This window comes from Cuculus canorus, chromosome 23, assembly GCF_017976375.1.
Source record: "Cuculus canorus isolate bCucCan1 chromosome 23, bCucCan1.pri, whole genome shotgun sequence".
Taxonomy (NCBI): domain Eukaryota; kingdom Metazoa; phylum Chordata; class Aves; order Cuculiformes; family Cuculidae; genus Cuculus; species Cuculus canorus.
The window spans coordinates 6,388,440-6,403,961 of record NC_071423.1 but is presented as its reverse complement, the minus strand read 5'-3'; the positions used below and the strand labels follow the sequence as shown (position 1 = coordinate 6,403,961).

Sequence of the window (15,522 nt, the reverse complement as noted above, 5' to 3'; positions counted from 1 at the left end):
CAGTGTCAGTGCCTGTGTGTTAGAATCATCATGGAATGGTTTGGGTTGGAAGGGACCTCAAAGCCCATCCAGTCCCACCCCCTGCCATGGGCAGGGACACCTCCCACTGGATCAGGGGCTCCAAACCCCATCCAACCTGGCCTGGAACCCCTCCAGGGATGGGGCAGCCCCCACTGCTCTGGGCACCCTGGGCCAGGGCTTCCCCACCCTCACAGCAAAACAGTTCTCCCTAAGATCTCATCTCAATCTCCCCTCTTTCAGCTGAAAATAATTTCCCTTCATTTTATCCCTGCCCTCCCTGATCCAGAGCCCCTCCCCAGCTTTCCCATAGGCTCCCTTTTCAGTACTGGTTGTTCCCACCTGCCTGCACAGAAGAGGCAGAAGAAGAGAGCGCAGCAGCCACTCCGCACAACCCCAGCCCTGTTCACTGCCCTCGCCAAAGCCCACGCATCCCTCAACAGCCTTGAACAGTATTGCATCCTTGTATTGCAGATGGAATTCCTCTTCAGAGAGGAGCGAGTTAATCTGCTTCCTCCTGGGAGGACGGATAAAGGTAGGCTGATAGAGAGGAGCAGATAGCGAAGGATGGCTCTGGCTGCTCCCTTTTCGCACTCTTGATCGAGCTGCTCAACTTTCAAGCCCCTTCTGCTCCTGGGAGCCAAAGCCAGTGCAGAGCTGCGAGTGCAAAGCACCTTCACCGCACCATTAAGTGACTGGTGGTGATGGTGTCAGCACCCTAAAGCCACTCCGCCTAAAGATATATTTAATGGTATCTCCAGGTAACCTGAGGCTGCGTTGCCTTCCAGATGCTTTAGAGATGTAAAGATTTCTTTCATTGCCAAAGCGTTGCCGGCTGGTGCCAGGGCTGGTCAATCATTTAGCGACTGAGGAAGAATTTTGTGTTTATTTTTGCTCCTACCGTTGTAGCCGCCGTCGCACCGGCATTATGAACAGTTCCCCGTTTCCTTTTCAATAGCTCCTTCACTGGCTCTTTGACTCGGACACCTTGATAGGGGCGAGGCTGCGGCTGCTGTTCTGGAGCAGAAGCTGAGAAAATATAAAATAGAGGTGATATTTATTTTCCTTCCGTACCTTTCGCATAGAGCCAAAATCCCCGTGGCAATCTGCGTGTCTGCGGGCTGTACTGGTTCATGTGGCTGCAGTAGGTACTCATCAACATTTTCTCCCGTAGCTAATGATGTCCTTTGGCTCATACGTGACATCAGCTGGCATAGACCTTCTCTCTAGCTTGGCTGCTGCCATCACACAGATGGATCATGGGGGGACAACCTTGCTCCCAATTCCCTGAAACTGTTAAACAGCTGCAGCAACACCCAGAAACTCCGCACTTTTTCTTTGCAGAAGAGCAATTCATACATAATTCACCACACACGATCTCGTGCATCCTTGCTGCCAGGATGGTTTGGAAGCCAGATCTGGCGGTTTCCCTGCCGCACTGGCAGGTGGTTTTATCGTCTGCAGAAACCGCATCCTATCAGTAATGAACGTGTGCTGTTAAATAAATAGACATGTTCCTCAGGGCATTTGTGAAAGCCGGGGAGGATATAGCATGAGGAAAAGGGTTTGCTGCTGTTCCACAAAGGATAATATTCCATTTCTAAAAGCCACTGCTACCGACAGACCTCGACCTCTCTATGGGGATGTATTTTGTAGGTGTGAAATGAGAGCAGTAGTGGTGAGCCACACTCTCCGAAGGGAGGTGAGTAAGGGCATCCGTCTTCAAAACTTACTGACTAGGTAGGCAAAAAAAAAGAAAAATAGAGAGGCAACAAACCTCAAACTGTCTCTAGGCTAAAGCTTTCATTCTGCTGCCTTCAAGGAGGTTTCAGTGTGCTAATTGTGATGTTCTCCTTTCTTTTTTTCCTCCTTAATCCCTGAGCCTGAAATTCTGTTTTCTTTAGGCTACTGATAAAACCACTGTTTACTGTTTTCCTCTTGACTTCACTTGTGTGCACCTGCTTTATTTTCAGTGTCACTTCGGTGCCACAGATCTGCAGTACAGCAATTTACACCCACCTGAAGGACAGATCAAACCGAGTCTATCCAACAAGCGCATGATACAGACTGGCGAGTTGATACCCAGCCGATGACAGAGCATAGTTGCTGGCCAGGCAGACACATAAACAGGTGGAGATTAGATACTGAAGAGGAATACATTATATTCTGTACTTAGAAGCAAGCTATAAACCATAGAATTGTTAAGGTTGGAAAAGACCTCTAAAGCTCCTCCAGCCCAACTGTCAGCTCGGCGCCATCGTACCTACTAAATCGTGTCCCAAAGTGCCACAGCCACATGGTTTTTGAACCTCTCCAGGCATGGAGACTCCACCACTCTCCTTGGGAGCCTCTGCCAGTGCTTCATCACTCTTTCAATAAGGAGTTTTTATTTTTCCAATCTAAACGTCCCATGGTGCAACTTGAGGTCAAACACAACCCAAATTAGCAAAGCATCCTCATTTGGAAAGCCATGCAACTCATCACTAGTGTGACATGCATACCTCATGGCTTTTGAGAACAAGAAGAGATGCTCCAGCGCCATCCTGGATCAGAGTCAAGTTTCAGTTCCAAAAAAAGCTTCGCTCACAGCCTGGCCGGGAGGTTTATGACTTGGTGAGCTGGGACGGGGCACTACTTTGCAGACAGTTATATTGGCAACACAGCTCATAACTTATCCCTTTAAACTCTGAACCAATTCAAAAGGTAAAGCCTATGGCCAACTAAGAAGGTTGATCACAGAGCCAAGTGGAAGTAGAGGAAGCACAGCGCTTCATAAGCTGATGTTATCAACCCATACTCTATATGAAACATTTGGATGCAGTCAGTAACAGAAGGAAACCAAAGGACATCAAAGAGCCGGGAGGCCCGATGTTTGTAAAGCCGCTGATAGCAGCAGAGCCCTCCTGCCCCTTCCGCTGCACTTCGGTTTGTAAATGCGGTAGTCAATGAGTTTCCATTTCTAAAGATGGCCTTTGGTTTTATGAGGTGCGGGTGGATATCCAGCTCAAATTTAAAAACATGATTCCCACCAGGAAGCATTTCTATCAATTTACACCCTGTGCTTCGTATCAGACAGCGAGCTGACCCATTACAGAGCTGATCGTCTCCCCATCAGTGGAATTGTATGCACAGCGAGATGTTTTCATTACACCTTTCTTGGGGGAGGAAAAACTCAGTTCCAGTACAGACATTATAAGTCAACCACAAAAATTATTTAACAAAATAAACATTTCTGCTTTAATTTCTTTTAAATAATTAAAAACTTCTTGCCCTTCAGCTTTGCCCTACCATTAACTCTTTGTGACTCGCTGCATACCATTTAATCATTTTAATTAACATCACCTTATTTCTCTGCACAAGCATAGGATGGTTTAGGTTGGAAGGGACCTCAAAGCCCATCCAGTCCCACCCCCTGCCATGGGCAGGGACACCTCCCACTGGATCAGGGGCTCCAAGCCCCATCCAGCCTGGCCTGGAACCCCTCCAGGGATGGGGCAGTCACCACCTGGGCCAGGACCTCACCATCCTCACATGAAAACCATTTCTTCCTAAAATCCCATCTCAAATTTAATTGTTGTTAATCTATCTGGATACAAACTATAGACAGTACTAAGTTCTATTATATGAGCTACGCAGAGACTTCTGAAAAGAAGCTGCAAACCAGGCAGAAAGCCTGAAATAAAGACCATCGCAAAGGTGCTTCGTGGCCCTAGAAAAGATTTATTTATGTTCAAAATAATTTCTTCATAGTTTAGTTAAAACTCTTCAAGGTGAGGCATTGCCGGTGTTTTTTGTGCTGCGTGAGAAACATCAGCTCCACCAAAGCAGAGATGGGCTCTGCTGTCGAAGGCTCGAGAGGCAGCGCTGCACCGTAGGGCTGTGCCTTATCCCTGAGTCATCACAGCGACCTCAAAGGGCGTCCCTGCAGCATTAGGGTGGGGAAGGATGGCAGTTTCTGGCTCCAGGTTTAGGGTTTGGGGGGTGGGGAAGAAGAAATTTACTGTAAAAGCTGACAAATATACCTATTCAGAGTTTCCGGTGTAAGCAGAGTAACCAAAAAAAAAAAAAAAGAAGAAAAGAAGAAAAAAAAACCAAAGTCTGCAGAACATATTTCGGTTCCCCCCAAGCTGACCTCCAGAAATAAAAATAATGCTAGCACAGCTGCTTTTCCACTGCTCAAGTGTGCACTGGGTCTGAGCATTGCAGACGAACCACAGCAAAATGGCTTTTGGCTTCAGTGTGTAATTCCTCATAAAGCAAAAGAAACGCGGTCTTTGAAATAATGACTTTGAGAAATAATGACAATTAAAATATCCTTGTAAAGGAAGCACCTGGATTGAGTAGCCTCCAACTCCTTATACCACACTACGTAAACTATGATGCCTGCCTTACACTGAGTTTCAAACACATTTTTAACTCACGAGCTGCAAATGCACCAAGGTCCACAGGCCCAACGCTCAAGCTCCTTTCATCAACGTTATCACTTATTGTATCTGATGAACGTCGACAAAGGCATTGCACAAACCTTGAAGACTTCTGAGTAATCATTTAAAGTGGAAGGTCAACACAACAGCTGATGAAAAGGTACCCAGCGCAGCAGTCCCACCAGCTCTAAGCACCAAGTGACAGCAAAAGAAAGGCCCATAATGATGTTTGACTCCAGACTGCTCTGCAATTCAGTCTGGAAGTGTTCAGACTGCACTGGCAAGGTCAAAGGTTGCCAGTTTCAGTGGACACTGCACGAAGGTTCGACCACTCCATTGATGATGTTATTAAGGTCAATGGACTCATCTCTCTACACTGTTTCTCCCTCTGCCAATATGTTTGCACCCGGGCAAAAATACAATTTTTCCTGCTGAGTACGAGTCCAAGCGTGCCCAACGGCACAGGCCAATGGGGATCTTACTGTTTGCTTTTGGGGAGCAGCTCCAGCCCAGGCTCGTGGGCTGACAAGCCTCAGGAATGTGCTTCGCGAGCCTCGTTGCCCAGGGCGAGCAAAACGCTGAGCAGAACAAGGTGTTGGGCAGCAATCAGAATCGTCATAGCATGGGTTGTGTTGGAAGGGACCTTAAAGCTCATGCGGCTCCAGCCCCGTGACATGGGCAGGGACACCTCCCATTAACCCTATAAACTCTGACCTTCAGTTGTTTGCGCTTTGCAGAACCCGAGACGTCTGCAGCACCCAATGCGACACAGTGAGCAGTATCCCATTTTCACACCCCCAAATCCCAGGGTTTTGTCAGTAGAGGATCTATACACAGATACAGCCTTTTTAAAGATACCCGCTTCTTAACAAACATCCATAAACTACGTCTGAGCAAAAGATCGGAAGGGAAAGCACACCAAGACACGGCCAAACAATTAAACCAAGAAACCCCAACGTGCACATCTATGCTTTTATTTAACCATTGCTGAAATTGGAGGGAAGGTAATGGGAAACCAGCTGCTGGAAGCCCGCAGGTATCGACGCGTGACGAGTTTCAGATCACTAAACTTCATTATGAGCACCACTGGCCTTCAGACACACACACGAACTGCAGAGCAGTTTAAACCTTCATCCTCTCAAAGCAGTGAGAGCCATTTCCCGTCAGGCCAATTTTCAGTTTGAAATGCACTTCTAATCTTTCAGGGTTTGCACGGTTACCTGCCTGCAGCAGCCAGAGACACGCTTGCCACTGATTCAGAAGATTTACTGGTACTTCGCTCACACACCGATGTGATAAGCTTATCAATTGATCAGTGTTAACAGGGCAAATATTTTTCTCTTTTCTTCTTTCACCTCCAGCGTAATAAAAAAAAAAAAGAAAAGAAACACAATAGAAAACTTATTCTTATTTGCAGTAACACCAAAAAGCAAACAGTCACTCCTGAATAACAAGAAAAAAATTAGTGTTTAATTAACAAACTAGTAAGTTTCTGGCTTGGATAGCGAATGCCCAATTACATTAGGCAGCTGCTGACATTATTATCAGACACAGGGAACTTGGGCTAATAAAGAAAAAAGGTGCTTCGCTCTGTGTACACTACTTGGATGCTTTGACTCCAATCAAAACCTCTTTACAATTGGACGTCAATGCCCATTTAGCAAGAATCAGAATATTTCGTCGTGGTTGACTGCATTTCACATTGACGTCGGATACAGAACCCTCCAAAAATACCTTTTAAAAAGTATTAAAGTGAGAAATATTTTGGAACTGTTGCTGCTTTGGAAGCGGATCAGGTGATCAGAGCTGATGTCAGAACTGAAACGGCTGCTTTTGTAATACTGATGATGTTCCACAGGACATCATGGATCGCTGAGAGAAGCATGTTGATAAAGCATAGCTCTTAACAGCCAGGCAGGCAATTCTGTACGTAAGTGATTTAATCAGCTCCCCCTGTACTTACACACAGCCTACCTAACCATTTGTAGTGGTGGATCGGCAAGGAAGGACAAGGAAGTCTCAGCCCAGTTCTTAGCTCTGCCAGGATCTCCGTATAAAGCTGTGGGAAGGGTCCCCAGCTGGTACATCTCCCAAGTGATTTGGCTGCCTAAGGATGAGTTCTTCATTAGAACTGTCCAAAGCACTTCTCGGTGGTTTTAGAGATCCCCACAAAGGAGGATCTGCAGTCCTGAGGCTTTTAGGTTCCAACAGAAAACTCAGAACTTTACAAACCTACGCTACCAGGAGAATCACAGAATCATAGAATAGTTCAGATTGGAAGGGACCTCCAACGCCCATCCAGTCCCACCCTCTGCCATGGGCAGGGACACCTCCCACTGGATCAGGGGCTCCAAGCCCCATCCAACCTGGCTTGGAACCCCTCCAGGGATGGGGCAGCCACCACTTCCCTTGACAACCTGTTCCAGGGCCTCACCACTCTCATCGTGAAGAAATTCCTCCTTATGTCCAATCTAACTCTGCCCCTCTCCAGTTTATACCCATTGCCCTGTGTCCTATCACTATAAGCCTTTGTAAACAGTCCCTCCCCAGCTTTCCTGGAGCCTCTTCAGGTATTGGAAGGTCACTATAAGGTTTCCTCAGAGCCTTCTCCAGGCTGAAAAGAAATCCTTATTCCTTTTGCCTTTCTCATGTTCGCACCGCTCTTAGGACAATGACCAGCCGGTCATACACTGCCTGGCTGTCCCCAAGAACGAACAAGCTGCCATCCTCTGCTCAGACACAGGAGCATATGTACAGCATTGCCAAATGCATCATGAAGTATTCATCACTGAGTGGTCAAACATTGGAAGAGGCTCTCCAGGGCAGCAGTGGGGTCCCCATCCCTAGAGGGGTTCAGAAAGCATGTAGAGGTGGCACTTTGGGACATGGTTTAGGAGTCACGGTGGTGTTGGGCTGATGGTTGGGCTGGATGAGCTTAGAGTTCTTTTCCAACCGTAATGATTCTATGAAACAACTCAGACAACGTACTTCCATATTCCATTTGATTATTGCTTGACTCATTATCTTGCCAATAGCCTTTTCATCTGAAATTATATGTCCCAAGGCCCCAGGCTTGCACGTTCAAAGCCCATTTGAAGGCCTGAACATGCAGCTCTTTTTACTCATCTGACACATTCCAAATCTCTTTTGAAGTATACCATTATTTTTTGTTGACAACCCTGACAAGGAAAACTGGACTGGATTATTGTCTGTACTGTTTGTCACACTACAGGGTGGTATTTCAATAAAGATTTAGTTAAATGCAAAGCGCTAAGCAAACATGTGGGCAGAGAATCTGCTCCACAATAAACAGAAGAAGTCGGAGCATGAGCAGAAGAGCTGAGTGATGGTTCATTGCTCAGCATAAGGAAATGAACTTGGGAGGGTTCGGAGCATAATTAAATCAACAGACTAAATATTTTGCTTGCTTACCAACAACTCAGCGCAGCATTTGACGGGGTCTCTCTCTACTGTCTTACATAGCACTGTAATTGCCGAAGTCAGTGAAACATATTAGTTTGACTATTTATTTCAGAATTATGCCAAATACCTTTATTTTCAGGTCTTTATCTGCAGTTGGAAGATAGTTGAGAATCAAATTAGCCTTGGATTCTAGCGGATCCACGTGCGCTTGTGCCCTGCCTGCACTGTTCTTGGGAGCATGGTATGCCTTTGACTACTGTGTTTTTGAAACACCTCTCCTCTGGTTGATCTAAAGGACATGAAGTCAGGAGAGCACTGTGAAGAACCTGCATTCTGTTCTGACACAAGGAAGGCATTCTGGATTGACAGATAAAATGCTAACTTTGTATTTTTCCACCTGTATAGAAACACAATCAAAGGGACATCTGAAAAAAAGAGCTTCCAATTCCCAAATAAAATTTGGATGCATTGGCCATAGAGCAGCGAGGGCTACTCAAAATCATCTGTTTCAGAACAAGAGAACCCCTAGCACAAAGGGGAAGCTGAGATAGTCAGAAAGTGCCTTAACCAGAAGTCTCACCCTCGCGTCCTAATTCCTCCCAGCCCATAATACTCTTTCCATTTTAGTAATGCAAGCTTTCCATTTAATTGCTTCTGTGGTCATTTGTAGAGCCCGACACCTGCTTCGTAAAGCATGGATGGGCTCAGCTTTCATACGATCCATCTTTCCCAGTGGGTTTTACCAAAATTAAAACTCGCAAGGTGCAGCGCGGCACAGTTTCACCTCTCGGTCTCATTATCTGATAGTTTCAGAAAAGCTGTATAGAGCCCCACATCTGTCATGGGCAAAAAAAAAGCTTCATGCACTTAAAAACCATTCGGGAAGAGGTTTTCAAAGGTGTAAATTCACATATCCGAGTTGCATGGGTACCCAAGCAGTGAGTACAAGAGCTCAATGGCTGACTACCCACCCTATGTACCCAACTCCCACTGGATTGCAACAGGCGTTGAGCATCCAAACTACTTTGACTTGGCCAAAAGTGAAATCCTTGCAGGATTTCAACTTGCTTGTATACCCTCTCATAACAGAAACCCTTTGAATGGAAGATACATTCATTTTTGTTTCCAAAATACAACATGAGCGAATGCATAGAGAGCAAAGGAGCTGGTGCTGCCCATTGGAAGTTTCCCGTCCCCCAAATTGCTGCTGGGCTGCGGTGTGGCTGCTTCCATTCAGCAGAATCCTGCCAAAAAGCTGGGAAGCCCCAAACAGTCACTTCTTTTCTGCTGTGGGAGGGGATGCTTTCGGCCTGAACCTCTCTGGGGTTTTGCTGAGCGGAAGGTCTGGGCCCCACTCCTGCAAAGAAGTGCACTGTGCTGTGACCCCAAGGGAATGATTTCCAGTGCGTGGGGCCAGCCATGCGAGACTCCCTGGAGAACAAGAGCCTCTGACCATAGCAGCTGAGGGCAAGGTCTGATAGTTTTCCTTTTGTTTTTGCAGTGCTTTCCACAGAAGGGTCCCCTGAAGAGGTGTGAAAGTGCCCTTCAGAAGGTACCCATGAGAAATACCCTGTGGTGAGGTCACACCTATTTAAATGAGTTCTTAATTGACTCTTAGGCTTTCAGTTTGGAAGAGTATTTTGTTCTTTGGTGTTTTTTTGATGTTGTCGGGGTTTATTTTTCCATATGTTTTCTCCAGCTATAAAAGCTACTATTCCTTCTGAAACCTAAGTTCGAGCCAAACTACCCTGATGGAAGAGGTTGCCAGGACTTCAATATAGTCAACTTTCACACAGATATAGATAGAACAAAAATCGCTGTCTCTGACTTTCCTTTTGAGCTGGCATAGCGCTTGATTGGAATTCCAAACACAGCTCCAGCAGGGAACCAAGTCAGTACCAGGAAGGCAGGAATGGCTTAGCACCCAGCACGCCCTTTACTTCCTCTGGTACATAACCTACCCATATCCCCACAGCCATCCTGTTGCTTTAACAAGTGCAGTTGGACTTAATTATCTTGGTTTCTACTCCAGCCTCCCCCAGAAACTATGTCCATATTATGACACTTTCAAAGAAGCCTTAGGAAATTAAATCTCTGACTCCGGTTGACTCTCCTCGGCACTCCAGTTTGTGCCTGCCTTTGTCTTCAGTCTGGTATGGTTCTTGCAGCATCCCTGCTCTCTCGGACAGATTCTGAGCGGGATAAAGGTCTCTCTCACATGTGCCCCAGTACATAGTTGTATCCCTCTCTTGCCTGGTTATCCATAATACAGCCGCTTAAAACCCACAGAAGTAAATTCCTGCAGGGTGAGAAGCGTCGAACCCTGCCACGAGCTCCTAGAAGCCAGCCCAGGTCTTGGCTGCCTGGCAGCACAGAACCACAGAGTGCAAAACTAAACAGTTGCTCTTCCCAGGCTTAGAGCCAGCTGTTTCCACACTGGATACGGGATGCTTTGTCCCATACTTCGGGAAAAGCTCCATCTGCCCCTCAGAAGCTCCCCACAGACTTAATGCTCTCCTATCCAGGATGTCCTTTTGCCAGAATATCCGAGTAACTCGTTTTGATTGAGTTGTACTGAAACTCCTTGCATGGCAGAGGAAATCTCCTCCTGCTTCCCAGGTAAGAACCAAAGCAGAGCTTTTGTGCTCTCACACTAATCTAGAGCCCATGCAAGCACACATCAAGTTCCCTGGTTACCCCTACTGCCTCTACAACAATTTCTGCCCTAAAGTGAGCCAATAGCTCACATGTGGGCACTGGGACATCCATGTGGGCACTGAGACATCCATGTGGGCACTGAGACATCCATGTGGGCACTGGGACATCCATGTGGGCACTGGGACATCCATGTGGGCACAGGTGGTTTGAACCAGATGGTACAGAAAGCTTGAGGTTGCAGCTGGCCACCCCAACAGGAAATAAAGGTGCCCCAGAGATGCCAGAAACACTCAGAGATACTGAGAAGTCCGACTGCCACTGAAGCCTTTGGGACTCGGCATCTGAACAGCTGTAGTGACCTGAGCAGTTGACCTACAGATGCACTGGGTTGCAGAGCAGGCAACGGCACACAAGCTGCCTGCATCCCCGTTATCCGAACTTCTTCCTGCCTACCTTCAAAGCCAAAGTGAATAATTCATTACTGTCAAGGTGTAGACAAGAAGGAGGGTTAATCAGAGAACAGTTCCATATTGGAAAAAGAACCCTAACCATGAAATGATACAGCAAAGACAGCAATGCCAACGGTGAGCACCAATTCAGATACAGAAATTCCCCCTCAGCCCCTTGTCTGTATTAGCACACAACGCCAGGCTGCTCTAGCTACCAGCCCAGGAGTTGGAGAGAAGCCTGGTCGCTCCACCTGACTGGTGTGAAAAGGGCTTCCTCAGCAACAGAACCCAAATCAAAGCAGTTACTGCATCTCATGCAGGCTTTCAAAACAGCCGGGAAGCATTGCGAACAAGAGATTCTCAGGTCTTGAGAAGTTCAGGAGGTATGGAGGAACTGGTAGGTATTGACCAGAAGTTGTCCTTTCTAGAAGCTATCAATGGGGGAAGGGCTGACATCAAGATAAAGGTTTTGATCTCCTCTCATACGGGCTTGTGATTCCTGCTCACCTTTGAAAACGCTGCACATGTCAAAGAAAAAACGCAAAGGAAAAATACCATCAGGTTGTTAGTAATGCTTTGTCATTGCAGAAGAAAAACCCCAAACAAGAGACTTCTGAGATGGAAGATTAGAGTCAAGATCTGAATTTAATCAGCCTGCAGTACACTCCACACCAGGTACCTACTGATTCTGAGAACAGCACGAGATAAAGGGGGAAACGAGGTGTGTTGCCACAGTGCTCCTGTTTGGTGCTTAATACTTGTCAGACAAATTGAAACACAACTGAATAAACAGTCAGAGCTTCTACTATAGAACAGTCTACAATATGATTGCACAAATAGATATTTCAGCTTCCCAAGCGTCCAACTGAAAAAAAAACCAGGAGGTACATGTAACAGAGGAAAGGCACTCAACTGCCAACAAGCTCAGAAAACCATAAGCGGCATAAGCCAACTCTGAGCAACCCACAAGCTGTTATATACAGATTAATAATAGTTCCATACCAGGTAAGTCACTGGTAAATAGTTAAGAAATAAGCTTCTTCCATTTAGGTCCATTGTGTTATGCCAGGTTGAGGGAACAGCAAGGTGGAATGCAAAAGGATGACAGCGCAGTTGCAAAAGCAAGTATCGTCCGACATTCCCCCTACGGTGAGATTGAAAAACTTGCAAGAAAAAAAAAAACACCTACCTGTATTGTGATCAATAAACTATCTGAGCAAAGGTGGGCCAAGAGGAGTGAAATGATCTTGAAAACAAGAAAACTGATTTCCTGTCAAGTCATAACTGTATTGCCCTAAACTGCTTTGTTCCTTATCTTTTTTATTGGCTCAAAAAAAGAATACATATCAAAAAAGGCACAGAAATAAGATTTCTCACAGGTTTCACTTTTCAAAAGGAAAATTTGCTGGTATGTAACCACCGTAACCTTTGATACCATACCTGCATCCTGTTATTGTTTTTATGAATCATAGTCTTCCACTTGATTCATAGTGATGAATGCCAACAAAGCAGCAATGCCGCCTTGCGCTAATATCCCTGCTGGAAAATTAGCATCATGCCTTATCATTTACCTCTCTTGAGCCATGCACCTCCTCACGAGTCATCTCTCACGTTACGCTAATGCCTACTTCTTCGTTACAACCTTCGGCTTTTATCGCGGTTATGAAAAGCAAATCAGAGCTCACTTACATTTTTGCCAGTGCATATTCTGCGTCAGGACGGAGTCGTGGTTTTTCTTTGATGAAGATAGAGTGGCTTTTTAATAGCTAACGTGTGTTTGACTCCTTTACGGGGATGTGACAACTGACTGTCAGGATGTTCCTTTCAGCGTTTTAAAAGCCCCATGTTCCCGCTGAACCCTGTGATGTCATCACATCCTCCAACCACAACCACTTCTATATTTTCCCTTGCTCTATGTTGTTTTTCATGATTTTTAACCGGTTCCTCCAAGAGCAGCCAAGCCTGGAAGATATTATACACAAAAAAGCATTCAATATCACCAAAATGTAGTTAAACAAACAATCCAACCTGGAACCTGCTGCTCATGGGGCTTTTACCACTGATTTGCAAAATCAGGTCAAAAAAAACATTGTAGAGTAGAAAAAGCACATGGGTCTTTGAGGAAGGTTTCGACCTTCTGTGGCACTAAAGATGGTCGTGTTTCATGGAAGACAGCATTGTGCTGCTTCAGGTGGTACAACTGCCATCTCCATACACTCGGCTGGACTGCACCGGACCAGCCCACACCGTGTCTGCCTGGCCCTTTAAATGCCCAAGACACTTAAAATACAAAACTTGAGTGTTTGCTCCCACCTTATGAGAATCTCAACTCCCTGGGGCCACTAAATTTGAACTTATCAGGAAACACCTGTAAACACTTCAAGCCTCATTAAATGAGGACGTCCATCATTTAAAAAAGAAACCTCTTTTTCTGTTTTGTTTTTTATCAAAATACAACGCTTCCTACTAAAGCAGAGACAGCCCTTCCAGAACAGCTCGCAAAGCCAAAGGAAGGCTGAGAGGGACCTGGTGCGGGAGTTCAAACACACTCTTCGCATCAATAGCGGCACCATTGTATCTTACCCATTCACATCATTGCATGAACATAACCTCTTAAACCTCTTAACATTCTTTCCTCTTAAAATTACATCATCGAGATGAATTTTCACAAGTAACACAGACTTAGGAGCTTCATTGCCAGAGAAATATTTGTTGCAGATTACACAGTGAGTTTAGAATTCTGACATCCCCATCTTCCCTCTCCGTATTCAATCACTGTGGCCCCAAAGTTTGCCCTCACCGATTTCTCTTCCCATAAAAAGAACAAGGCAGGATCTGGTCAAATCTTTGGCCAGGAGACTATCGAAGAACTTCATCCATTCAGGAATGTAAAATTCTCTCCAGAATAGATTCGTTTTGCAAACGGTTTTACAACCTACCGTTAGCATTGTAATTAATAGAAAAATCATCAAATGAAGATGAATGCTTAATTGCATTGCCTCTACGTCAAAGATTTTTTAAAACACAAAGCAGCAAACCCCAAAGCGAGCAGATTGGAAAGGAATAAGGAATGTGTAGGACCACAGCGCTGCCCTGCAAAGTAGCACCCACCTCCTCGGTTCTCAACACGAGGGCATTGTTCAGGCACACTTTGCATATCTGCATTAATGATTTCTACACAGTGCGATAACCTCTCCGCTGCTGAAGTGCTTAGTAATAGCAGGCGATCTGGTAGCTAACAGCTCATAGACGGACAGGTGACCTAGAGCCAGACTCATAGAGCTGGAGGGAGGGAGGAAGGATACTGAACTACTTGCACCGGCCTTTCAGTTGCACCACAGAAGGAAGAATTTCTGGACTCTCCCATCTCTGATACAAAAGCAGTATCGTATTTCATAGAATCATAAAATGGTTTGGGTTGAAAGGGACCTTAAAGATCATCCAGTTCCAGCGCCTTTGAGATGTGGAGGGACACCTCCCACTGGATCAGGCTGCACGAGGCCCATCCAATCTGGCCTGGAACCCCTCCAGGGATGGGGCAGCCACCACTTCCCTGAGCAACCTGGGCCAGGGCCTCCCCACTGTCATCGTGAAGAAATTCTTACTTATGTCCAGTCTAAATCTGCCCCTCTCCAGTTTACGCCCATTTCCCCTCGTCCTATCACCACAAGCCCTTGAGAACAGCCCCTCCCCAGCTTTCTGGTAGCCCCTTCAGATTATGGAAGCTGCTCTAAGGTCTCCCCGCAGTCCTTCTCTTCTCCAGGCTGATCAACCTCAACTCTCTCAGCCTGTCGTTGTACGGGAGGTGCACCAGCACTGGAGAGGGGCAGATTTAGACTGGACATAAGGAAGAATTTCATCACTTTGAGAGTGGTGAGTTCCTGGCTCAGGGTGCCCAGAGCAGTGGTGGCTGCCCCGTCCCTGGAGAAGTTCCAGGCCAGGTTGGATGGGCCTTGGAGTCCCTGATCCAGTGGGATGTCCCTACCCATGGCAGGGGGTGGAACTGGATGGTCTTTAAAGTCCCTTCCAACCCAAAGTATTCTATGATTACACAATCCATATGAGCATATCATCTCCCCTTTAACTATACTTGAATGGTGCTTAGAAAAAATTGTGCATAACAAAATCACTCACGATTAAACTGTTTTAAGGACTTTATATCAATACTCTATAGATACAAAACCAGGCTGATAAAGTTTTGTTGTAATAAAAGTCTAAAATGAGGAAGTGGCAAAAAAAGGACATGTTCTCCACAGATAAACCAGTCAGCACTATTTCAGTAGCTGATAATCATCCATTTCCATATTTTACACACGGTTGTCAGATAAACTTTTGACGTATTAAGAAAGAATGGCTCTCCAACAAGTCACTTCACAGTTATACATTAAGATACAAAGAGACATGTGTATGGCTCGGATACCAAGCAAAATAAAGCTCTGACAAACATGAACCTCTTCGCATTTCATGCATTTTACAACAAAACCACAATTTGATTAAGGACCATTATACTGACGAGGTCCAGAGGAAGAGATGAAAGCAGAGAAAGATGA

At 45.7% G+C, this 15,522-nt stretch overlaps 1 protein-coding gene across 3 annotated transcripts in view; it reads right to left on the bottom strand.

The window, feature by feature from the left end:
- Window positions 1–12,892, bottom strand: part of POU2AF1 (POU class 2 homeobox associating factor 1) — a 31,364-nt gene extending 18,472 nt beyond the window's left edge. Inside the window, exons 1-2 of one of the 3 annotated variants that reach the window (XM_009569896.2) lie at window positions 12,662–12,892; window positions 920–1,047 (exon numbers count right to left, since the gene is read on the bottom strand). In XM_009569896.2, coding sequence (XP_009568191.2) covers window positions 920–1,047; window positions 12,662–12,677 — 144 coding nt within the window. In that variant the 5' untranslated portion in view covers window positions 12,678–12,892. The remainder of the gene's footprint in view (window positions 1–919; window positions 1,048–12,661) is intronic. The other 2 variants (XM_054087048.1, XM_009569918.2) reach the window with 2 other exon arrangements.
- Window positions 12,893–15,522: the final 2,630 nt, after the last annotated feature.